At 38.5% G+C, this 26,305-nt stretch overlaps 2 protein-coding genes across 2 annotated transcripts; both read right to left on the bottom strand.

The window, feature by feature from the left end:
* Window positions 1-4,343: 4,343 nt before the first annotated feature.
* On the bottom strand, window positions 4,344-17,425 carry LOC120291902 (disease resistance protein RPV1-like). The gene is made up of 6 exons (XM_039309705.1): window positions 16,811-17,425; window positions 16,589-16,731; window positions 9,586-10,699; window positions 8,875-9,153; window positions 5,899-7,582; window positions 4,344-4,405 (listed from the first exon to the last, which is right to left on the bottom strand). Exons 1-6 carry the CDS (start codon window positions 17,423-17,425, stop codon window positions 4,344-4,346), a joined length of 3,897 nt encoding a protein of 1,298 aa, XP_039165639.1.
* A 909-nt stretch (window positions 17,426-18,334) lies between these two features.
* LOC104435529 (TMV resistance protein N) lies at window positions 18,335-23,011 on the bottom strand. The gene is made up of 4 exons (XM_039308871.1): window positions 22,522-23,011; window positions 20,204-21,326; window positions 19,648-19,923; window positions 18,335-18,467 (listed from the first exon to the last, which is right to left on the bottom strand). Exons 1-4 carry the CDS (start codon window positions 22,986-22,988, stop codon window positions 18,378-18,380), a joined length of 1,956 nt encoding a protein of 651 aa, XP_039164805.1. The 5' UTR covers window positions 22,989-23,011; the 3' UTR covers window positions 18,335-18,377.
* Window positions 23,012-26,305: the final 3,294 nt, after the last annotated feature.

Raw genomic sequence — 26,305 nt, 5'->3', positions numbered from 1 at the left:
CATGACATTGAATAGCAATGTAAATCATCAAAACCATCCATGTTCTTGATATCTAGATCTCGCTTTTGATATCCAGATGATGCAACTTATCTGTTGCAAACTCTAGGACAAGAAGGGAAGCTACTGTATGATCATATTGAATAAATGAACAAAGACACGCATAACAGCATTTTCACAGCCCCGACAATGGTGAAATTAGAAGGGGCAATTACTTTGCGTTTAAAGCTGGATATTGTTTATTTGTAGAGCTGGCATTGCAGAGGCTCACATTTGATCATAGGCCTTGTAGGGAAGATGAAAAAGAATGCATTGAGGCACCACAACATTCTATTCATTGTTTACATGTACAAACATACTACGTTGCATGTTTACACATCATAAGCCGCTAGTGATTTCGGGCTAGTTGTAGGTAGCGGTAGGCTGAGCGGCCATTAATGGCTCCTCTGTCTCTCTCTCCATTGCACAAGTCTTTTCATGTTTGAGCATGGAGCTCTTTGTCTTCCTTCCCGGTCCTCACTCACCTCAAACCCTCACGCCCTTCCCCTCTTGCTTTTGCGCTCCTTCTTCCACTTCGACTTCGTTTGTCACCGTCATCGCCTTTCGGGCTTTGACGATAAAAACCACAAGTGGCTTAGCTTCGATTTTAGGTCAAGCACGTTGTCACCAAAGCATAAGAAATTTGCAGCTACTGGGTTGCGAGCCCTCTCGGACTTCACACGCCGCTCGCTTCGTTTGTCGCCATTGTCGCCTTTCTGGTTCTGGCAATATAATCTGTGAGTGGGTCGGTTTCATTTTCGGGCTCAGCCGCGTTGGCACCAAAGCGGAAGAAGTTTTCAAGTGCTAGGTCCCGAGCCCTCTTCGCCTTCACATGCCGCTTGCTTCGTTTGTCAGGGTCGTTGCTTTTCTAGCTCGGGCAATAGAAACCGCGAGTGGGTCATTCTTGATTTTAGGCTCAGGCACGACACCAGCAATTTTGAAGCCAAAGCATAAGAAGCTTGCGACTACTGGGTCTCGATGCTCTCCGCCTTCACAAGTCGCTCGCGTGTCTTCACTAGACAGATTAGCATATTCCCTTGCCATCACTATCGGATTCTCTCTCGCCAAAGGTGACAATCGCCATGCTACTCCTATTCACTTAAGGATGAAACCCATGAAGTGTGGAGGCAGTCCCAAGAGATTAGTGCAAGCACGGGTGGGAGAGAGGACTGAGCTGACAAATCGTAGCCGTCGATGAGACTCCAAAGGTGACGGTGGAGGCAAAGGGCACTCGGGATCTAGTAGCTGTGACCCAGCGGGGGTCTTTGAGGAGGCGACGTGCCAGAGACAGATCTAACTAGCATCGGCGACCGATGAGGGCTTTGGGGAAAGGGTAGGGGCATGGTGAGGCGGAGGTGGAGTGGAGGCAGTCGAGCGTGTCGGAGAAGGAGAGAGAAGGTATCTGCGTTTTCTCTTCTCAACTCGAGGAAGGAGAAGGCAAAAAGCGATTGAAAATTGAAATGAAGAGAGAGGTTTTTGAGCGGCAACATCATTAATTAATGCTTCTGTTGAGTCTCTTTTCAGTCGCAGCGGAGGAGAGAGAAAAAGAAATCCTCTGACTTTTGACTTTTCTATTTTCCAGCCGGTATAAGTCCAAGGACACGTGTCGACTTGTTAGTGGAGCCACCTAAAATTGTGCACGCCACATAGGACGGTGACGTGGTGATTGGCAACCACTGAATATTTTCTCCTTTGGTTGGGGCCGGGGTGAAGAAAAGCTTTTGAGGGGGAGGAAAAAAAGCAAAAGGCAGTAGAGGACTTCCTTCAGTTGACAACAAAGAAGACGTGAGGGAAAAGAGAGAGACAGGTTAGGGAGACGTGAGCAGAAAGTAGAAAGCAAAAAAGAAGAGAAGGAAAAAAGAGAAAGAAAAAACAGCACTATTCATCTTCTTCGTGCTCCGCCCTGCAACCGCTCGAGGCCCCCCGTTATGCTAGCCTCCGCACCAGCACCGCCACACCTCCACCTACAATACCCGTGAGCTTAGTGTCCACCATCGCGTCTCCACCTCTTATCCTCGTGATGTTCAACGCTCCGCCGCTTCGCAGCTTTGCCTGCGATCTGCTCGACGCCACAACAGCCCAAGCTCCGTCATCGACAGCACTCGGGAGTGGTCCTCCACCTAAACACCAACGTCGCCTCTGCTATAGCGCCAGCCCCTTTCGCCGGCATCCCTCGAGCCACCGGCCATCTCCATGCTGCAACGCCACATCTCCACCTGCGGAACCCGTGAGTGCCGCTAGGGGTCCGATCTTTCACCGCGCCTCCCGCCTTCACGCCCTTGCGGCAACTTGTGATACCACTACTTGTTACTACACCAAAGCGCTTCCTGCCATCTGTCCCCTCCGCGCCTGAGCACCGCCCGCCTTCCACCTATGGCCGATGCTTGAGTCTCCTACCACTGCTCGTACGTCACCACTGGTTGCCGCGCCTCCACCCCCCAGCCATAACGCAGCCGCTGTGTCCCTCTCCAAGTGACGCCCACAATAGATTTTCGCCGAGCCGGTCTCCGCCCTCCGCTACTACACCAATTGTGACAGCAACCCAACCCTTGTTGCCCGACACTGGTCACCCCCGTGCGAACACCGCCGCGCCTCCGTCTGTGCTCCGCTGCACCTCCACGAGCAACCCGCGACGCCAGTAGATCCCGAGCGGTCGCCGCACCTCCGCCTCTGCTCCATCTTGCCTGCCGATCCCCTCACCGGAACTCTGGCGACCCACCATCACGGCTGCAGTGACCCCCGTTTGCTAACCCTAAGCCCATAATCCTAATAAGGTAGATTTTTTGTTTTATTTTTTTATTATGTATTTTGTTTCTTTATTTGAAATATTCCCTCATGTATGATTGAAATCCCCGATATTTGCAATTTGAGTAGCATTGACAATCCGATTTTCATGTATGAAATCCGACTCACAATCGCCTAGAAAATCGCTAATCCAATCTTACGCTTTGGATTCGATTCGCGGTTTATTTAAAATTGACCAATTCAATTTCATGCGCGGGATATGATTCGTCAATTTTCGAATATCAATCTTATCATGCTTTGATTTGCCATTGTGTGGTTTACATCAATTTTGTTTTTGTAAAAGAAAAAAAAATGAGTTAGATTAGGTTTATCGTCTTAGGGTTATTTTGCATAGGGAATTTATTAATTTCGAATTTTTGAAAATAAAAATCCAAAAAGAATGCATTCATTTAGGATGTTAGTTTTTTTTTTTTGAATTGCATGTTTAATTATATGTCAATTATTAATTTTGAATTTCATAAAAAGAAAAAGGAAAAAATTAGAATTTGAGCATTCTTTGCACATCATTGCATATTAGAATAGATTGCATGCTTTTTAGGAGAATAGAAATGATGTGCAATTAGATTCATGAAATACATGACATTTAGCTATTGTTGCTAGGTTCATTTAGTTAAAAATTGTCCATCATTAGAACTAGGTCATTTGCTTTGATTGTATTGCATATAAATTAGATTTTATTAAATAAGAAAAAATTCTTTTTAAAAAAAAATTGAGTGATTGCGTGTTAATTAGAAATCATATCTAGAATTGTTGATGTGAATTTTGATCTAACATTATAAATGCTTTTGTTGCCATGAGGTAAGTCCTGCAATTACTCACTGCTTTATTTGGGTGTTAAATTGGTGATTTGCACAATAATCTCACATGTTAAGAAATAAGTTAAAATCAATTCAAGCTGCCTACAAAATATTTTTTTTTCATTTTTTTTCAAAATAAAAGAGAAATGTACCGAAAGGGCGTTAGAGAAATTTAGCGTAATCAAGTCTCCAAACTCATAAATCTCTGGTTCGTAGGAGTAAAATAATTCACTCATCTTTACAAAAATAAAAATAAATAATTCACCAATTATTTTTCTTGGGTTTCTAATTGATCCACCAAAATAGATTAGTGACGACTTCTAATTGAAAATCAATTGCATATTAAGAATTTAAACCTAAGTCGTGAATTGGTATAGGCTTGGGAGAGCCCGAACTAAGTTGGATTATGTCCATTAGACTAATCCTAGATGGTGCACTCAAAATTTTGATTGCGACAAGCATCTAGAAATGGAGAGACTTGATAGGTTCGTGAAGTTGGAAAACCCCTGCGGTGGCAGTATACCCATGAGATGCAAGGTTGACAAACTAGATGGAAGCTGGTGGATGGATTCTACAATCTTCCAAGGGGACAAAATTTACTCTGATTGGTGAGGAGCCTTGGGATTATACGTATAAAAAGACGAGTTCAAGTGATCTAAAGTAACTAAGTTAGAAAGGTCTAGGATGATTTCACGATGATAAGCATCAAGGATAAGGCTTATCAAACTCGAGGGAAGCTATGGCATTAGTCGAAGCTCCTTGCAATCCTTCAACACAAGTTCTTTAAGCCAAGCAAGACAATTGATCTTGGTAGGTAAACCAGAAATATGAGTATTAGAGACTTCCAAGACCCTCAAGAGGATAGTCTACCAAATGCATATGGGATTTTAGTAAGATGCCGACAACCTTGGACACGTAACTCTTCCAGGTGAGAGAGATGATTGATCGTGGTAGGCAAATCGGAAATACGAGTATAAGAGAAGTCCAAGATCCTCAAGCGGGATAGTCCACCAATTGCATTTGGAATTTCACCCATAAGATACTGACAACCTTGGACATGTAACTCTTCCAAGTGAGAGAGATGAGCGATTGTGGCAGGAAAACCAGAAATACAAGTATAAGAGATGTCCAAGATCCTCAAGTGGGATAGTTCACCAATGGCATCTAGGATTTCACCCATAATATGACAACCTTGGACATGTAACTCTTCTAGGTGAGAGAGATGAGCGATCGTGGCAGGCAAACTAGAAATATGAAAACTAGAGAAGTCCAAGATCCTCAAGCGGGATAGTTCACCAATTGCATTTGGGATTTCACCCATAAGATGACAACCTCAAACATGTAACTCTTCTAGGTGAGAGAGATGAGCGATCGTGGCAGGCAAACTAGAAATACGAGTATCGGAGAAGTCCAAGATCCTTAAGCGGGATAGTTCACCAATTGCATCTAGGTATTTCACCCATAAGATGACAACCTTGGACATGTAACTCTTCTAGGTGAGAGAGATGAGCGATCGTGGTAGGCAAACCAGAGATACGAGTATCAGAGAAGTCTAAGATCCTCAAGCGGGATAGTTCACCAATTGCATATGGGATTTCACCCATAAGATGACAACCTCGGACATGTAACTCTTCTAGGTGAGAGAGATGAGCGATCGTGGCAGGCAAACCAAAAATATGAGTATCAGAGAAGTCCAAGATCCTCAAGCGAGATAGTCTACCAATTGCATCTGGGATTTTACCTATAAGATACTGACAACTGTGGACTTGTAACTCTTCTAGGTGAGAGAGATGAGTGATCGTGGCCGACAAACCAGAAATATGAGTACCAGAGAAGTCCAAGATCCTCAAGTGGAATAGTCCCCCGATTGCAATTATTATTTGGCTGGGTAGCTTCCAACAATCTTGGACACGTAACTCTTCTAGGTGAGAGAGTTGAGTGATTGTGGTAGGCAAACTAGAAATATGAGTTCTAGAGAAGTCCAAGATCCTCAAGTGGGATAGTCCCCCAATTGCATCTGGTATTTGGCTCACTAGATTCCAACAACCTTGGACACGTAACTCTTCTAGGTGAGAGAGATGAGTGATTGTGGTAGGCAAACCAGAAATACTAGTTCTAGAGAAGTCCAAGATCCTTAAGTGGGATAGTCCGCCAATTGCATCTGGGATTTCCCACATAAGATCCCAACAATCCTGGACATATAACTCTTCTAGGTGAGAGAGATGAGCGATTGTGGCTGGCAAACTAGAAATACAAGTACCAGAGAAGTCCAAGATCCTCAAGCGGGATAGTTCGCCAATTGCATTTGGGATTTCGCTCGTAAAATTCTCACAACCGTGGACACGTAACTCTTCCAGGTGATAGAGATTAGTGATCGTGACAGGCAAACCAGAAATACAAGTACCAGAGAAGTCCAAGATCCTCAAGCGGGATAGTTCGCCAATTGCATTTGGGATTTCGCTCGTAAAATTCTCACAACCGTGGACACGTAACTCTTCCAGGTGATAGAGATTAGTGATCGTGACAGGCAAACCAGAAATACAAGTACCAGAGAAGTCCAAGATCCTCAAGCAGGATAGTCTGTCAATTGCATTTGGGATTTTGCTCGTAAAATTCCGACAACCGTGGACATGTAACTCTTCCAAGTGAGAGAGTTGAGTGATCGTGGCAGGCAAACCAGAAATACAAGTACCAGAGAAGTCCAAGATCCTCAAGTGGGATAGTCTACCAATTGCATCTGGGATTTTACCCATAAGATCCCCACAATCTCGGACACGTAACTCTTCTAGGTGAGAGAGATGAGTGATCGTGGCAGGCAAACTAGAAATACAAGTACCAGAGAAGTCCAAGATCCTCAAGCGGGATAGTCCCCCGATTGCATCCGGTATTTGGCTTGGTAGATTCCAACAACCTTGGACACGTAACTCTTCTAGGTGAGAGAGATGAGAGATTGTGGCAGGCAAACCAAAAATACCAGTTCTAGAGAAGTCTAAAATCCTCAAGCGGGATAGTCCCCCAATTGCATCTGGGATTTCCCTCATAAGATCCCGACAATCTTGGACATGTAACTCTTCCGGGTGAGAGAGATGAGTGATCGTGGCCGGCAAACCAAAAATACAAGTGCTAGAGAAGTCCAAGATCCTCAAGCAAGATAGTTCACCAATTGCATCTGGGATTTCACTCGTAAGATCCCTACATTCTCGAACATGTAACTCTTCCAAGTGAGAGAGATGAGTGATTGTGTCAGGCAAACCAGAAATATGAGTACATGACAAGTCCAAGATTTGCAAATGGAAAAGATTCTCGATAGAATTTGGGACTTCACCTGATAGATCTAGACACTTTGGGCAATGTAACTCTTCGAGCATCTCTAGCTGTCCAATTGCGTCTGGTAACCTTTTTAACTTTGTATGTCCCACCTTGATGACTTTGAGTTTCTTCAGATTTCCAATAGAATCAGGGAGACTGTCTATCCCCAAGAATGACAAATCCAACTTGACCAATAATTCTAAGCCCCAAAGAGTGTGTGGGAGCTTCTTTATCCCCTCACATCCTTTTAAAGAGAAACATGTGATTTTTGCTAATCCTCCGATAGAGTTCGAGAGTTTGTTCATTCCCTTGCAATAATTTACACTGAAGCTTGACAAAGATTTCAAATTCCTAAAACTCTCCGTAAGCGTGACCAATTTGGAAGATCCGGAGAAGAAGAACTCTGTCAAAGATTCTAAAGAACCAACCTCTTCAGGCAACTCCTCAACAGAGTCACATCCATCCATATTCAGAGTTTTTAAGAGCCGTAGCTTACTAATGGAGCAATCAACCGTAATTAACTTGGAGCAGCCAGCAAGTATAAATATCTCCAAATCTAGGAAGTCAGACAAGTCAGGTGTCCTTGTTAAGTGTTTGCAATTTCCCAAGTCCAATACTTTCAGCTTTTTTGCCATCTACAAAAGTATGTGTCTTATAACAGAATTCCATAACTAAAAGACTAAAGTATCTTGGATATGAAAACACAAAAAGCTATAATTCCTAAATCACCCACAAACCCCAAATACCAACATGCTAAGTTTTTTCTCCTCACACCGCCACTGGGCACCAGCACACCACCTCCAACCACAATCTTAACCTTTAGCCAACTTAACAATCAGAGATATAAAGTGATGGATTTAAAAATTGTTAAAAAAAAATCAATCCAATTTCCAGAAAAATCTAGCATGCATAAGGTATTTGTAGAATAAGTATTTGCATAATAGCCTACATGCATAATCACACTTTCATGTTAACAACCAAAATTAACAATAATGAATTATGCAAATGGAAGCTAATATAAAAGGTGAGAATGATTTTGGGCATTTTACCTTCAACTTAATACAAGCATCCATTTTAAGTTGAAGAATTGTAGAAAGATCACAAGAGGTGACTAAATGACAACTGTTAGCGGGGAGGATACCCAATCGAGCTAAGTTGGTTTCACACAATTTTTGTAGCTCAAAAACTGACTTAAAATTAAATTTTAGAAATAGACAAGGAACTCCATTACATTTGTTCACTACCCTGAATATATACCATAGATTTCTCTGAGATTCGATTTGACACTGTAGTTAAAAACTAGATTCAATGTAATACTCCAGCCTTCCTCATTGACTCGAGTTAATTACAAAAGTATAGATAATGTCATTTTCATTCATTCGACAGTTCATTAATGCAATTATAAAGAAAAACTTAACCATTAAATTAGGTTGGTAAGCCCCTTGAATAAAGTCTCATGATGGTGAAGCTCACCTTAATTTAAATCATCAACTTAGCTATTCCAAATAAAGTTGTGATCCTTTACACCATTCAAGTTGAGTGTCACCAATCTCAAACTTAATTCCACTTAACTTTCCTATTACTGAGCTTGACTCAAAAGTTTTATAGCCATGCAAATCATATCTGATGCACATTGATGCAAAATAGCTACTTTATTGGAGTACACCAATTCCAAATCCTAAGCAACTTTCAAAACTACGAAACCAAGGTTATAAACCATATGAAGCATTTTCTATGCGGGATATAATTGTGTTTTACTTTGATTCAAGCAAATCATATTCTACACTCAGATGAGATGGGGAGTGCATGCAACCTTTATGTCAATCGCATGAGGCAATGATACAAAGAACTAAAATATATGTCTTGCTTCTATCATTGCGAATGAGGTGATGATAGAAATAAGTATAAAGAGGAAGGCATACCATACCTTCATTTGGCTCCACCCACCCCAACCATCTCCAATATTGCTATTCGAAAGGTCGAGCATAACCAAATTATTGAAGTGAAAGTTATTTGCATGGAAAGCCGTTCCCCATTTTTCCCCAAAAAGCCTTTCTAGCTTCAGAAGAACATTCTCGAAGATGCCATCCAAGCCTTTCACTCTAAGGAACCTTAATTTTGATGTAGCAGCTAATTCTTCAACCATATAGATGCTCCTCCAGCCACCATTGGAAGTCAGGCTTAGTGCTTCCAGACCTTGATTTCTCTGTCAACAGAGACTCAAGATTAGTTAAGCATACAGTTGAAGATATCTTATAAATCAATTGTCCATTTCCCATTTTCTACTATTCAAGAAAAATGATATGCATATTATTAATTGCAATCTTCTTATTATTATTTTTTTTTTTTGGTTTTTTCTCTATTTGTGTTTGGAAGTAAGTTAAAAACTCTTCATTCCACTAGCTTTCTTCTAACTTTGCTCGGCTTGCTCATGAAACGGCGCTTTGTCGTTTCAGAACTCCCAAAAAACTATGTACTATTCTACAGAATCTAGAAGAATCTATCTAGTATATTTGAGAGAACTCTTCACTAATAAGACAAATGGGAAGTTGAACAAAGCTGACAATAAAATAAAAGCAAAAATGCAAGAAGTTTGTCTTTCCAAATAAAAATTATGTGACATATTCTTCCATTTTACCTCTTTTCTCTCCCATAGCATTGCTATAGCATGCTCATGAATCCACAACCTACTAAATTTGTGAGGATATTCAACTATGATGCTCCTTCCCAAATCTCGCAATTGGTCATGCATCCAAAATTTTTTATCTCTAATTTTTATCAAGGACCGTTGGTGGAGGACACTAATTGCACTCTGATAGTCATCCCACATGATATCTGGATATGTTTGGTCATTGTTGGTGAAAAAGCAAGCAATACCCAAAAATACTTCTTTTTCCTCATCCGCCAATCCTTCATAACTTATCATTAATGCATCGCGGACAACCTTCAGAGGACCTTTATTCAATGGTGTCAACTTATCTTCCCATTCTCCAATTTCATGACTGAAACAAAGAATTGAACCTATCTCCACAATAGCTAGAGGAAGCATTCCCACTCCATGGACAATTTTCTCCGCAAGATGCTTATATCCTTTTACGGGAGAGTCCCTTTTGAATGCGTGCTCACAAAACAATTGAAATGCTTGACCAAATTCCATTTCATAAACTTCATGAGCCAAAATTCCTTTAGGTTGATTTAGGACCACTTCACCAAATGATTCCACTTGAGCCATCAAGATACTTTCGTCCCTAGTTGTGATAATGATCCTGCTACCCAAACCAAACCAATCAGATTTTCCAGCTAGCTTTTGGAGTTGCTCTTTCTTATCTAGATCATCAAGAACAATGAGGACCTTTTTAGTCCTACATACTCTCTTGATCTGATTCATCCCATCGCCTATGTCTTCAATTTGGACAGTATCCCTAGAACCAAGAACACTTGATAATAACTCTTTCTGCAAGTTTACAAGACCAAGACTATGTTGGGATGATTCTCGAATGTTTTGTAGGAAACTAACACCATCAAACTGAAGAAGTAATTTGTTAAACACAACCTTCGCAAGTGTTGTTTTACCAATACCACCCATTCCATGTATGCCAACAAAACGCACCCCACCAGAGTCAACATCCAACTTATCTATTATCGCTTTTATCTGACTATGATCCTCAATCAAATGTTCAGGCACATCCACATTTTTGCCCCTAAGTTTACATAAAACCTCTCTAATAACCGATTCAATTAGCTCTCCATGGCTGCAGCAAAGCAGGAAATATTTTGGTCATCAATGACATGAAAGAAAAGGGTATAAATTTCTTCAAGATATGACGATCTCTAGGTCTCTAGGGACCCTATGCTTAAATAAGTCAACCATTTCAGTTTCTATGGACCGAATTTAAGCATAACAATAAGCTGACACGTACATTGTAATTTCAAGAAAAACTGCTCAATTTGATGTATTGGAGATGCTTTAGATAATGCATTAGCCGATTGATATGAAGTATACATTCTTGATGGAATGGATGTAGTATGATTAACAAAACTGAAGAAGGTAATTTTTTTCATAATGCTCGGTTTTTTTTTTTCCATAAAATCCAAAGTGCTAAGCACAACAGATATTCTTTAGAGGCAAAACTATTTTATTATTTTCTTCGTGAAAAGTTTCATTTTTGGCATAAAAAAGTGAACAGATTTTATTTGGTAAGTTCACGCTAGATCTATCTGAATATTGCATTAAAGAACCTAGTTTTTCATTTTTTCTTCATATCAAAAATTCATAAATACATTTAATAAAAATAAATTAGCTGATATGAAGCCAAATAAATATTCTCACTTAAATTATGCATCCGTTACATTATTTTCCCTCAAATGTCCTCCCTTGAATACTAGAACTAAATAAATCTTCTTTCTTCTATGGGCAAAATTGAAATTCGGGAAAGAATCTAACTGAATATTCCTCTCATAAATAGTGTTAAATGGTTTGGGATAGTTTTGATACAAATTGGAAAGATTTGGCTATTTTTATAATTGGTTTAAAAGGTTAGGATAAAATTGGAAAGTGTTAAAAATATTGAGATTTACCTTGTCATTTGGCTTTTAAGTAATAACCATATCAGATAATTTTTCCTAAATATTCATACTTATCTATCATTCTTTCCAAGGAAAATTTCAAATACGACATGTGAGTACTCTCTATTTCTCAAAAAGGACCTCAAGTGAATCTTACTTCAAATAAGGATTGGAAATGGCCATGTCAGTCTTAAAGGGAAGACCTTACCTCACCTAGTCAAGGGCATTTCTATCGTCTATATTTTCTTATTTCCTCCAATTTTTCTTTCTTTTCTCCTTTTTTTTTCTTTTTTTCCATAAAAAAGACTATTACTTAAAAAAAATACAAATTAGAAAAACAAAAAACCAAGCCCTCCTGCACTTTGTGGCCACTACCCCATCGATGGTGGGGCATTAGCCACGGCCAACGAGGTTGCAAGCGGGAGGGCTGGGGCCAACCCTCCTACCTATGGTCGCTAGCGATGGGGCGGTGGCTACAGCCAAGGAAGGCCGGTAGCTCTCCCTTGTGTTTGTGTGCGGTGTGTGCGTGTATTTTCAGTTTTAGCCTCTTTATTTCTTTTTAGAGTTTAGCTTTATAGAAAAAAAAAATAGAAAAATTAAAAAATTAAAGAAAAAGTAAATGATGAAAATGCTCTCACCAATCAATGAGGTCAAGTCCTTTAAGACTAACAAAATCACTCCGTACTTTTATTTGAGAAAATGAGAGCATGTCATGTCTCTAGTTGAGAGAATATTTATTTCAAGCCCTTATTTTAAAAATCGAGGGCACTTTGGGTCCTAATTGAAAATTTTCCCTTTGTTTATCTTCAACTTTTTAACTTTTAAATATTTTTCATTAATTAAAGAGATTAATCCTAAGGTTAGTGCTGGAAATTTTTTCTTATTATGCATTTTATTTATTTTTGTTTGAATTAAAGAAGACAATGGGCATTTGACATAAAATTCAATAAAATAATACCACTTTAAAGGAGGTACGGATACCTGGAGTGCTAAAACTAGGCACAGAGGGACACTTAAGTGCAAAAACTTTGAAAATGTATAATTAAGTGCCAAAATCGGAGTAAAATGAATCACTTAAGTGCCACTCCGGCCAAAATCAAGCTAAATTGCTGACGTGGCAATTTTCCGGCGAGAGTAAGTGCAAACGGCGCTGTTTTGCACGCTAATGTGGCAAGAAAATGCAAAAACGACGTCGTTTTGTGTCTAGTGTGTAAATAATTAATATAAAAATTAATTAAATTAAATTTAAAACTAAATTTATTAAAAACATTCTAAAAAATAAAAAACTTAAAATTTAAAGAAAAATGGGGGCCAAAGGCCCTTAGCCACCTCCTTTCGGCCCCCTTTTTTTCTTTAAATTTTAAGTTTTAGATTATTTTAAATAAATTTAAGTATAAATTTAATTTAATTAATTTTTATATTAATTATTTACACATCGACACAAAATGACGTGATTTTTGCATTTTCTCACCATGTCAACGTGCAAAATGGCGCCATTTTGCACTCACCTCACCAAAAAAATTGTCACATCAGCAATTTGGTCAGATTTGGCCGCACTTAAGTGATCCATTTTACTTTGATATTGGCACTTAAGTGTACATTTCCAAAGTTTTGGCACTTAAGTATTCCTCCGTGCCAAATTTTGGCACTTGGGATGTACTTCTGCCCACTTTAAAGTTTAAACCTATTACACATCCCCTCTCCCTCTCCCAAGGGTACAAAACAATGGAAACATAGTACATAACAAATACATAAATAAATATAATTTAGAGACTTGTTCTTCTTTGGTCTAAGGGCCCATTTCAAGATAGACAAGAGGATTCAGTACAATATAAGTGTTAATACTTTCGTACAACATTCATTTGAGTATCAAAAGATTTTTCGCTCACTCATGTGCCACAAATTTGAAAAATCGATCACTTGAGTGCCATTTCCAATTTTCCCTGTTGGAAAAGCTAACATGGCCACCGGAAAATATTATTTTAATATTTATTATTATTATTATTATTTGAATTTGTTTGCTTTTCTTTTTTTTTTTTTTTCTTTTTAGGGTTGTGAAGGTCACCGGTGATCCTCACCAATCGCGGCTGCCTTGCCCTTGGCCACTAAGACCCTAAGTGAGGTTGTCAAGGTCGCTTCGATCAGCTACAAGCAATGCTGCCCAAAGTAGAAGAGGGTCGCTACGAGCTCACTAGCGGGCGGCAAGGCCCTAATGACCTTGCCCAGGGCCTTTGCAGCAAGGATGACCATTAGCGAGGCTGCGATGACCCTCACCTACTCTAAGCGACATTGGTGAGGGCCCTCATGGCCTCACCTAAGGCTTTCGCGGTCAAAGGCGAGGCTGTCGAGGCCTCACTAACAATTGGCGAGGCCTCGCAACAATCCTCGCCTGCTCTAGGTGGCTACGTAACCAAGGGCGAGTCTATCAGGGCCTCATTGATCGCTGGCTAGGCTACGAAACCCTCGCCTACTCTAGGCAACGCTGATGAGGGTCTTCGCAACCTCGGCCTCACCCAAGGTGAGGGCGAGCGCCCTCACCGCAAAGGCCTTGGGCAAGGCCATCGGGACCTTGCCAACCGCTAGAAATGCCACAACGAACCTCACCTGCTTTAGGCGGTGTCACTCGCAGGTAATGAGGGCCCTCACAACCTTGCCCGGGGCCTTCGCAACCGAGGGTGAGGTAGTCGTAGTGACCCTCATTGACTCTAAGGAAAAAAAAAAGAAAAAAAAAAGCAAAATACATATGGAAATAAAAAAAAATAGAAAGTAAAAAAATTCCACATAGGATATTTAGCTGGAATTGGCACTCAAGTGATTGATTTTTCTTTGATGTGGTGCTTAAGTAAGTGAAAAATTTTAACATTCAAGCAAGCATCCTATGAAAGTTTTGGCACTTATGCCTAGAAAAGACCATCGCATTGAGATTCTATATCGATTGTTGCAAAATTCAATTGATCATTCAATGGTAAGCTCTTGGAGGAAAGATTATCAAAACATTCTAAAATTTATTATAATTGTGCCAATTCAGTCTTGAATTTTCTTTTTCTTTTTGTCAATGGACTCCTAAAACATTTGCATTTATGCTAATTCAGTCCATCTGATCAAAACATAAATATCAGCTATCATACGTTGAGCGATTGGCACTAATGTGCAATTTTTCAAACTATTTATTTATTTATTTTCATTTCCTTTTCATTTTCTTTCTTCCCTTCCTTCTTCCTCTAGCCAGTCAGTGGACTATGACAACCAACAAGAGGTGAGAGCTAGCGAGGTTGACCTTATCGGCCTCACCCTATGGTGAGGCTCACCCTCACTAGAAGTCACAACCTTCAACCTTACAACTCTAATGAGGGCTCGGGCCTTACTAGTGGCTAGGCAAGTCTTGACCTTCCATTACCAACCAAGCGAACGGCTTAGTCGAGGCCAACGAGCTCGTTGACCCTCTTGTCTAGCTGATCATCAAGATCCGGCGACTAGCTTGAGGAAGAAAATAGTGAAGGGAAAGAAAAGTAAAAGAAAATAAATGGAAGGAAAAAGAAATTAAACAATAAAAATTATTAAAAATTTTAAAAAATTTAAGAAATTATTAAAAATTGTTCACTTTAGTATCGTCCATGTCACATAGGACGACTAACATCCATGACATCCATGTTAGCGTTAGTTAGCCAAAATTGGTCGGATGGATTAAATTGACATAAATGCAAATGATTTAAGAGTCAATTGACAAAAAGATATTTAGGACTTAATTAACAAAATTGTAATATGTTTATTATTTTTAAATAATTTATCTGGCTCTTGGAGGGTGTTATCTAATTTTTCACAATACAAATATGCTTAAAATTGATCGTTCTTAGTCACTCCATCTATACATAAATTTGGGAGTCATTAATTTCATTTCACTACCGGAACTACTGCATTTATTCTGGGTTAAAATTTTTGCACTCCCTTTAATGTTCCTGTTATGGAGACAATTGAAGTGATTATTTCAAAGCACCTTTTATCATCGCTCTATATCATAAAATGCACTCAAAACGACTTTCAATCTCAAACATTATTAGAAAATTCTACAGAAGCTCATACACTATGTTACCTCAATAAGAAAAAATGATAATTATGTAACATCAAACCAACCATAAATTGGAAACTTAAAATGGCCTAGAGAGTTAAATGATTTACCTCATGAATCTCATATGGGTTCTAAACTTCAATGAACTTCTTTCCATCTTGTGACAATTTAAATAAATTTCCTAGAATAATTCTAAATCACACCTTTTCTCCATTTATAGAAATTTTCTTCGTTCTTTTTTAGTGCCTTGTTTTCTATTCTTTAGTTGTATCCTAAACAAATAAAATAAAATAAAATAAAATAAAATAAATAAATAAAAATCCGTTGGGAAAGCAAGACTCAGAGTGGAAAGAATTTATTGTGCCTGGGTTGAATCCTAAAATGCAGATGCTGATATGGAAGTAAAATAAACTTTTGCTAGGCCAGCCAATTATGTTTCTCGCCGAGGTGTGAAGAATGAAGGGGAGAAATTCCCTTTTTTTTTTTTCTCTCATTTCCAAATGAACTCTCAAAAGTAATAGAAAATGACAAAATTGTGAAGGATTATATAGTTATTCTTCAATGCCTATTTAAATTCTTCAATTTTCATAGGAGAATGAAATGTCCAACCCAGGCAACCTTCTTGGCTTTGGCAATGGGCTTTCTACTTACATCGTTCAAAAAACGATTTTTATTAGCGCTGTTGCAAAGAAATTAACTTTATAGAAGGCAAAATACGAAGAAATAGATATACTAATTTTCATTTTTCGTTCTTCATTTTTCATATCCCTACACTATCTTCACCTCCCTACCCTACAACTTCAGCCACCCCAAAGAATACATTTTCTTCACCTCAAATTTCTTTGCCTTCTTTTTCTTTACCCACCAAAGAAACTCTTCCAAACAAAGCATAAGAATTCACTTGAGTGTCCTCGACTGTTTTTGTGCAAAAGTTCACATTTTTTTTATCATGAAATTCTATGGTGCTAAAGTTCAATTTGGTCCAGTTAATAAAAGCTAGCAGCATTACCTGTTACGATTCATGTTGAACCGCCTTGTGTGCACGATCTCTCTTAGAGCCATTTCCCATTCCTCCACTTCGTTGCCAAATTTCCACCTGTGCTTATCTAGGGCACTTTTGTACAAAGCACTTTTAAGATTAACATCATCAACCTCCACATCATAGAAAATGGGCAGGATTATTTTTTTCCATGGGAGTTTGACGTGCATTTTACCATGTGGGCTAATTCACGGAGACACCACCAGCTAGAAGCATAGTTCTTAGATAAAAGGGTATGTAGATTTGGGAGTTGTCGAGTGCTTGTGGAAGCTCTTCGCCAATTCCATCACCAGAGCTCAATATGTCGTCATCCTTGAAAACTGAAATTTGGTTGCGAACCAATTTCTTGTAAAGGACATCGACAATGCTATAAGAAGTGTCCGGTGCATTAAAACTCAGGAAAACCTGGCACTCTGGTACTTTGTGGGAAATCCAAGTTGATCTTGAGACATCCAGCAATCTCTCTAGTACAGTGCAACCACGATTATCCAACACCAAACTTTCTAAGCCCTTGATTCCCTCAATCACTTTTATTTCTGGACAAGCTTCTACCTCAATATGTTGCAGCTTATGCAACTTTTTTAAGTTCGGTAACCTCTTTATCTTATAGCAGTCAGAAATACGAAAGTACAGCAAGGATGCCAATTTTGACAAACCTTGAATCTTAACCAGCCTGTCCAATCTGTTTAGTTCCAAGTGCTGTAGACTCTTCAAGAGTGACACACATATTATCTCAACAAATTTGCACTTACTTAGTTTCAATTCCGTCAAATGTATTAGCTCATGAGAGATAGAGAAGTATGGCATTGGATATTCAATGACACACAGAACTGATAATTTTCTTAAGTTAGAAAGAGGTGGTAGTAACCTGATGCCCCTGCATTTCAAAGTTGACAAGCCACTTGGAAGTGGATGGATCAGTTGTTTCTCTGGCAAATTGTTTGACCAACTTGGATCAGGTTCCTCTCTTGAAACAGTTAATCTAGATAATTCTAGATAATCTAAATCAATGAGACTTGAGAGGTCAAGGATAGATGGGAACTGACGTGCTTGCATGTGAAGGCGTGTCAAACTTGAGGGAAGATTAGGTACTGCCTGAAGGTCACTCGAACCCAATTCAAGTGTGTGGAGATGACAGAGACAACCTAGCACTGTGGGGAATCGAGATACATGAGTATATGATAAGTCCAATATCTTCAAACAGGATAGCTTTTCAATTTCCTCCAGGTTTTCTTCTGTCAGATCCCAACATTTCCTAGCATGTAACTCTTCCAGTATCTCCACCTGTCCAATCGTACAAGGAAACTTTCTTATCATTGTATAGCTTACTTTAATCACTTTTAGTTTTTTCAAATCTCCAATGGAATCGGGCAATTAGACTATTCCTGACATTGATAAATCCAACTCGACCAACATTTCCATTTTTCAAGAGAACATGGAAGCTTCTCTATGCCCACACACCAACGTAAAGATAACTGTGTAACTTTCATGAACCCTCCAACATAGTTTGGAAGTTGGCTGATTCCTAGGTGCTCGTCTAATAACAAACTCAACAAAGATTCTAGATTGCCAAATTCGTCCGGAAGATTGAAGGGTTGAAAAGTTTGGGGCATGATAACCTCCATCAAAGATTGTAGAGCACCGATTTCTTCAGGCAATGTCCTAAGAGAGCTGCATCCCTTGATGTTTAAAGTCGTTAGGTGCTTTAGCTTACCAATGGAACGGTGAATTGTGGTTAACTCAACACACCGAGCAAGAATTAGCTTCTCCAAAGACATAAGTTCGAGAAGTCAGGTGTCTGTTTTATCCTTATGCAACTCGTCAAATCTAGAACCTTCAGTTTATCCATCTGCCCAAAAATGAAAATTGAAGTGAAAAAATAAATGAGAAATATTAGCGTGTGTCGTGAAAGTAACTAATAAGCTTATCATCCATAAGTCATTATTTAAGATAATCTAGGTAAATTGAATTTCCCAAATATTTTTTATGATGCTGCAAATAACCCTCTTTTTAGAATAATCTCCGACCTGAGCTCTTTTTTATGGAGTTAGGGCCCTGTTAGAAGTCAAATTTATTCCACAGGTAAAAGCAAAGAATCAACCCATCTTTTACTTTACATGCTTTATTTCCAAAAACCCTCAGTTCGCTTCTTAGAACAATACTCCATAATCAAAAGAATAAGTATCCTTGCAACGAAAATACGAAAACCGTTAATTTCCAGATCAACCGCAAGCCCCAAAAACCAAGACCCCTAGTTTTTCTCCACCAACCGCCATTGACGACCAGCACACCACCTTCGACCACAATCATCAACATCACCCTATCCAACCCCTCTGTGAAAGATCTTATTTGATTCAATATAAAGCTTGAGCCTTCGCTCATTAACTCAGGTAAAATAGAAAAGTAAAAGTAAAAGTAAAAGTAAAGGAATTTTCATTTATTTACAGTTTGTTAATGTAATCATAAACATAATATAGACAATCAGCTAATATATTAGGCTAGTGGCCGCTTCAATCAAATATAAGAAGCTCAAGCTCACCTTGACTCAACTTTAGCTATTCCAAATAAAATTGTGATCATCTACACGGTTCAGGTTAAATGTTGCCAATCTCACACTTGATTGCAATTGACTTTTCTATTACTCACCTTGGCTCAAACTTTAGGTCACTCAAATCATATTCTAATGCATATTGAGGCAAAATGGCACTTACATTTATTGGAACACACTCCTTTTATTGAAATACACAATTTCCAAAGCCTAAGCAACTTTTAGAGCTAAGAAACCAAGGTTATAAACCACAAGAAGCATTTTTTATGAGGGACATAATTGTCTTTTACTTTGATATAAAAATATTTAGGATTTACTCATGCAAAATATATTTTACACTCAGATGAAATGAGGAGTGAATCCAACCTTTATGTCAATCTTATGAGGTAATAATACAAAGAAGTAAAATATACATCTTTCTTTTATCATCATGAATCAGGTAATGACTAGAAAGAAGTTTATAGAGTAAGGCATATTATACCTTCATTTGGCTCCACCCAACCCAATCATCTCCAATATCACTATCTGAAAGGTCGAGAACGACCAAATTACTAAAGTGAAAGTTACTTGCATGGAAAGTTGTTTGCCATGTTTGCCAAGAAAGCCATCTCAGCTCCGAAAGGAGATTTTCGAAGTTGCCAGAAAAATCAGACTTTCTCACTTGAAGAAACCTTAGTTTTGGTAGACAAGCTAATTCTTCTCGTGTGAAGCTGTGGCCATGGAACATCAGGCTTAGTGCTTCAACATCTTCATTTTTCTGCATAGCATAGACTCAATATTGAGCATGCAACATACAGACACAGAGCTACAACAAAAGAGACATCAAGCGCTGTCAAACAATTTCTCCAATGGTTGAGCATGCAACATGCGATTTCCAGAACTATGGTTTACTATTTTTCCCAACAGCTAGTTGTTTCTTCCTCTTCTACATAAACTAATTTTCAAGTTTCGGTTTCTTACTAAAGATATCATATTTCGTGCTTCTACTTTTCAGGAAATATAACAAGTATATTAATTCAAAAACCATCATAGTTTACCTCTTTTCTCTCCAGTAGGTTCAAGGCTTTCTCACGTATCCACACCCTACAAAACTTGCAAGGGTATTCTTCAAGAACGATGTACCTTCCAAAGTCTCGAACTTGGTCATGCATCCAAAACTTGTTGTCATCTCTAATTTTTATCAAGGACTTGAGAGAGCGAACTGTGATTGCAGTGTGAGGATGGTAATTCCAATCCTTCCACATGATGATTGGATATGTTCTGTCCTCATTGGTGAAAAAGCACGCTATATCCAAAAATACTTCCTTTTCCTTATGCTTTAATCGCTCATAACTTATCATTAATGATTTTCGGACTTTGTCAAAAGGACCTTCCTTTAATTGCTTCAGCGTCTCATCCCATACTTTTCTTTTATCCAAATGCCCCATATCATTGCCCAAGTCAAAAAGATGAGACCCTATCACCATAATAGCCAAAGGAAGCATGCCCACTGTACAAACAATTTCTCTTGAAGGATTTTCATATTCTTTTACAGCAGAGTCACTTCTAAATGCATACTTATAAAACAGATAAAGTGCTAGATCAAATCTCATTCCAAGAACTTCATAAAGCAAAATTCCATTGGGGTTCACTTGAGTCTTTAGGATGATTACTTCCCTAGTTGTGATAATGATTCTACTACCAGAACAAAACCAATCAGATTTTCTGGCTAGATTTTCAAGTTGCTCTTTCTCATCTACATCATCAAGTACGATGAGTACTTTTTTATTTCTAAGTACTCTTTTGATCATCTTGATCCCACCATCAACATTCTCAATTTGGTCAGTAATTGTAGAACTGACAAAACTTGATAAGAGCTTTTTCTGCAACTTTAAAAGACCATCAGGAGGTTGCGATGATGCTCGAATGTCTTCAAGGAAACAACAACCTTCAAAGTGAGAAGATAGCTTGTTGAACATGACTTTGGCAAGAGTTGTTTTTCCAACACCACCCGTGCCGTGGATACCAACAAAACGTACACCATCAGACCCAACATCCAACAATTTCATTATGGCTTCCACTTGAGCACTATCTTCAACCAAATGTTCAGTCACACTCATGTGTCTTGTATTAAGCTTACGGGAAACCTGTTCAACAATCGAGTCAATTTCTTCTCCTTGGCTGCAGCAAGCATATAATTTTGTTTCAGTTATAGACATGATAGACTATAGGACTCTAGGAAACATGTGGATACATAACTCAGCTATATCAACACCTCAAACAAATGGAAATTAAGCATTATAATCAGCTGTACTGGTAATTATATTTTGTATACATGTTGGGTTTGACATAGTGTTTTGCGGGTTTGAGAAAAAGATCCCCTTCACCCACACCTCATTTCCTAAATTGTAGGTTTTCGAGCACAATTTCAGTCTAGATTCCATTAACTTCTAATGTAATACCACATTGCTATAAGTTCGAAAATTTGGACACACAGTTTCTTCCAGACAGATGGAGTTCCAATTAACTGACCATGAGAAAAAGTGCAGGAGAATACTCCTTTGACTATGAGATCCCATCCCTCTATACGTGCAACCTCGACAAGAGCCATACTTCCACCGCTTTAATTCATCAGGGCCAAACTTCTTCTTGTGGTTGGATATCTCTTTTCCTTGAAAACTGGTTTTGAGCTGAACATTATCCTTTCCGTACAAATATAGAAATATTATTCTCTCATATATTATGTTCAAATTTTTCGTATCATGTCGAATTTCTTTTCATTAATTAGTAGCTCCAATATTTCATAATAGGGAAATTCTGTAAAATCTTTTAAACGTCCATTTTATACATGCATGCAACGACAATGTACTTTTGTAATGTTAGTTATGCACTCTTTTTGGAACAAATTCTGATCATGTCTTGGTATAATTTTAAAATCAAAATACTACCATCGATTTGACAATTTACCAAGAGTATGTTTATTGTGCAAAATTTTGCGATGACCATGGGGGGTGGAAAATTACATAAAAGCGCATGATTTCCATTGTCTTGACATGTAAGTCAAAAAGTTGATCAAGTAAAAAATATGGTAAGTAAAAAGTTGGTTTCCATGTTGGGTCATATTGGGTTAACGGGCACGAATTGAAAAATGCCATGTCTTGGTCGGGTTTGACCCGGTTTGTTGTGCTTTAAAAAAAATCGGCCAATTCTATTTTCTGTTGTGGGTTCTCAGATGTTGGATCTAGCTTTCAGTATCTTGTAAAGCAAATCTTAAATAAATGCCCCAATGCTTTTCGTGCAGAAATTTCTAAGGACAAACTTTAATCCAATGAAATGTAAAGATTGTGCCTATTAACCATAAGTCAAGGAAATTTACCGTTTGCCTATAAGTTCCCGTCCAATTTTACCTCCAACCTCGACAAGGGCACTTTTCCATCGCTCCAACTCATCCTTGCCAACCTTCTTCTTGTGCTTGTGTATGGCTTTCTTGAATAAATCAGTTTTGAGCTTCACATCATCAGCCTTCACATCATAAAAAATGGGGATGATCTCTTTGTTCTGATTTGATTCCGAGGAGCACTCTATCATGTGAGCTACCTCGCGGAGACACCATGAACTAGAGGCGAAGTTCTGAGAGAAGATGGGTATGCAGATTTGAGCCTCATTCACTGCCTTCAAAACTTCACTGATTTCTTCACCATATTCAAGTTCTTCACTGTCAAGGAAAACACGGATCCCCGCACGTACCATGCTGTGGTAAAGGGAATCAGTGAAGTTTAGGCGCGTGTCACTTCCCCTGAAACTCAAAAACACATCGTACTTGGATTCTGGCTTAGTTTCCATGCTCAGGCTTGCCTCCGAGCTCCTCGTCCTCTTCATTTTGGTCAATCGTCTCAAAATCCTGCCAACAATTATGGACTTCAACCTAACTCGGAAATAGGAATACCATCAGACAAGCGCAACCAATTGCATCAAACATTTATGCGTGCAAGTTTCTTTCTCACCCCTCGACCTCTGCCAAGATATGTATATATCTCAGCAATTATTTAAATTTTCAAGTCAAGTAGATTACGGACGTACTTACAGTCTGCCTAGTGGACGGAGTTCAGAAGGTGATGCCTCGATGGAGTTCAAATTGCGGCCGATCCTCTACCCTGCATTCACCAACGAATCCCAAAACAACTAACCTGATTTTTGGCTCTGCGATCGCTCTCGATAAGAGGAAAAAATAAAGAACGCCGGGGCGATGGAGGTGAACTTCTGGGATATAGAGTACCCATAGTAGAAAAATCTGGCGTTCACCGCTCCCTCCTCAAAACCGGTTCCTCCTCTCTGCGTTCGTCAGTCGCCCGAACGATTTCTAGTGGGTTATGGAAAAAGGAATTGAATACCACCTTCTCCACCATCTGCCGTGTCTGCCTAGAAAATCGACGGCGAGTTTCTGGGAAACGAAGCAACGTCACCGAAGATCAGACCTTTGGACGGGCACAGAGACTGGGAGGAGTCCTCCCGGTAGAAAATTTAAAGCCCAATGCACACGGCACAACGCTCAGTATTAGGGTGAGCATTGGTCCAAGTTTTTTTTATTCAACCCTGGACCAATCTTGGACCGGCCCAACCTTGCCAGTCCTGGTCCGATTCCCAGGAAAACTGGGTCGATCATTGGTCCTAAAATTCCAAGACCAGCACTGTGCGAGGCGATCCTCAGTCCTAAGAGTTCCGGGTCGGTCCAATCCGGACCAACCCTGAATATATATATTTAATATATTATTTATAATTATTTTATATAGAGAAAACCTTAAAATAAACGGCGTCAACAATATTAAATAGTTATTTAGTGATGAGTTCAAATAATTTTACATTGTTTTTTAATATCTTAGATTTTTAATATCTTTTACGGCGTCAATAGTCATAATTTACGAAGGAGGAAATTGTTTTTGTGAGAAGTCCTCACGGCGTCAAAAAAGGTATAAACAACTCTTTATGGCATTATCCTCTAGTATTCGTTTTCTTTTATCTTATTTGTTCTCTTAGTCTTCAATTTGCCAAAATCGAAAGAAACAACTCACAGCATTCGCTTTGGGTCACTTATGCTGCTCGCCACTCGATGCTTGCTTGGCTTGTTGCTCCCTGCTCCGACATTCGATGTTTATTCTATTTGACGCTCACCCCACTTGACCCTCACCGCTTGCCTTTCTTAATTGACCCCACTCATCATCAAACCCATTGGATCGGTACGGTCTTTAATTGCCCTTTCAAGGAGTAAAAATAAAAAATAAAAAAAAATTATTGGTTAGTCCTAGGTTGACTTTGAAACTAAACCAAACCCATTAGGTTAGTCCGGTCTTCAATCGCTTTTTTAAGGAATGCAAAAATGAAATAAAAAATCATCAGTTAGTCTTGGGTTGACCCTGGAACCGAACCGAACCCATTGGATCGGTCCGATCCTCGATCCCAAGTTCAATAAGGTCGGTCATTGGTTCCAAAAATTGAGGACTAACGCACTGTGCAAGTTGATTCTAAGATTGGGAGTGAATCGGCCCAACCGAAACCATGCTCACCCTTACTCAGTATAATTAAATGACAAGTGGTTGAAGACTAGAGAACAATATATATAAGGGAGGAAGGTGCAAAATTGAAATTTTAACAGATTTTTCTACGTTTTAACGACGTGAGGAGGACATTGGATTGATCGATAAATGGTAAATTTTTACAAATTTTTCATGGTTTTCATCGTGACTTGGCCAAAAAAAGTACGAGTTACAGTAAAAGAATAATGTGATTGGATATCAAATTTTTTTTTGTCAACTAATTGGAGATTGATTTTTTTATTTTTTTTTAATTTTCCAATGCACACTTTAATTTTTCAATCTTGGGACCTGAAACTTCGACATTAGTCCAATATTGACAAGTATATCTGAATATACTTTTTACCATATTTTAATATCTGAAGAAATATTTCATTTTTTGACGAGAGAGTGAAAAAGTTGATTTTTGCTTTTTTAAGCCAAAATAAAACAGGAATAGGTGAGTTTTTTGCTTTTCAGCCACCAAGAGTTAAAAGAAAATCATAACCGCACCCTTTCTTTTGTAATCGACGTGGCATTGTAACGAAAACATTCGGTCATTATATTATTGAAAGTGTCAGAATGAATTGTATAAGTTCGTCTTGGAATTGACTTCATCAATGATGAAAAACATTACCGGACAATCTCATTTAACACATTTAATAAATCTAAAATCTACACGATTGATTTGTGTTGATGGCTTATTTGTTAAACTATTCATGATTATTAGATGAGCTTTCTTTTGCCGAAACTTAGTACCGTGTAAGGTAAATGGCTATCCTTGTTCACAATGCTTTCTTTTTTCCGCATTAGATTTTTGTAGGACCGATAATTTCTAGCACGAATTAAAACATTTTAGAACAATTTAATGGCAAACTCAAAACTGTCGAAATGTTATATATATATATATATATATATATATATATATATATGTAACTTTTATTGCCACAATCAATACATAATTGAAACGGGTGAACTCAAATTGCCAATTCTAGATTTTGTTATATCTCTAAGAAGTCTAAAACCCATTTTTCCCTTATGAAGAGCCTGGAAACACGATGCCATGAAGTTAATTTCCATACCATAGCATTTGAGCTTACGCTTTCTGCTACGTGCGCGGAACCACATTCAATGGACATGGACAGAACAATATATTTGGATTTGCAAGGACTAGTCGACCTAAATATCAGAAAATACAATGTTATCTCAAGAAGTAATCTTTTTAACATGTGATAATTATTATTAATTTTCATTTGGCCTGACAAAGAGAAAGCCTCGCTCTCTACCATTTGATTGGAGCCTCTCCTGATCCTTGTGGAGAAAAATACTTGTGGGATTAGACGAGCTAAATATTTGGAACATGTTACCAAAAGAACAAGCTAAATATTAGGAAATGTCATGTTTCCCAAAGAAGTCATCTATTTAAAATTTGACAACACTATAATTAATTTTCTTTTGTGTCTGTCAAGGACAAATTATATTTATAAAAAATATAAAGAAGAAATAAATATTTTAAAATTATTTGCAAGCAGTAAAATGGCGAACTGCAAAAACATGAAGCTCATCTTTAAGGCTAATCTCACATCTTATCTA

The sequence above is a fragment of the Eucalyptus grandis genome, chromosome 3 (genome assembly GCF_016545825.1).
Source record: "Eucalyptus grandis isolate ANBG69807.140 chromosome 3, ASM1654582v1, whole genome shotgun sequence".
Taxonomy (NCBI): Eukaryota; Viridiplantae; Streptophyta; class Magnoliopsida; order Myrtales; family Myrtaceae; genus Eucalyptus; species Eucalyptus grandis.
This window is presented reverse-complemented; position numbering and strand designations above follow the sequence as displayed.

What these genes read in the sequence shown, in the direction of transcription:
- LOC104435529 (XM_039308871.1), bottom strand. Translation starts at nt 22,988, where the DNA reads ATGGAAACTAAGCCAGAATCCAAGTACGATGTGTTTTTGAGTTTCAGG. An exon ending in ACCTACTGGAGAGAAAAGAG is followed by an intron (nt 19,924 to 20,203) that starts GTAAACTATGAT and finishes TATGCTATGCAG; the next exon opens with AAAAATGAAGATGTTGAAGC. An exon ending in TTGGGTGGAGCCAAATGAAG is followed by an intron (nt 18,468 to 19,647) that starts GTATAATATGCC and finishes ATTTTTGGGCAG; the next exon opens with ATGGATAAACTGAAGGTTCT.
- LOC120291902 (XM_039309705.1), bottom strand. Translation starts at nt 17,425, where the DNA reads ATGCCATACTTCTCTATCTCTCATGAGCTAATACATTTGACGGAATTG. An exon ending in TTCTAGCTGGTGGTGTCTCC is followed by an intron (nt 16,732 to 16,810) that starts GTGAATTAGCCC and finishes TATGATGTGGAG; the next exon opens with GTTGATGATGTTAATCTTAA. An exon ending in GTGGGTGGAGCCAAATGAAG is followed by an intron (nt 7,583 to 8,874) that starts GTATGGTATGCC and finishes ATACTTTTGTAG; the next exon opens with ATGGCAAAAAAGCTGAAAGT.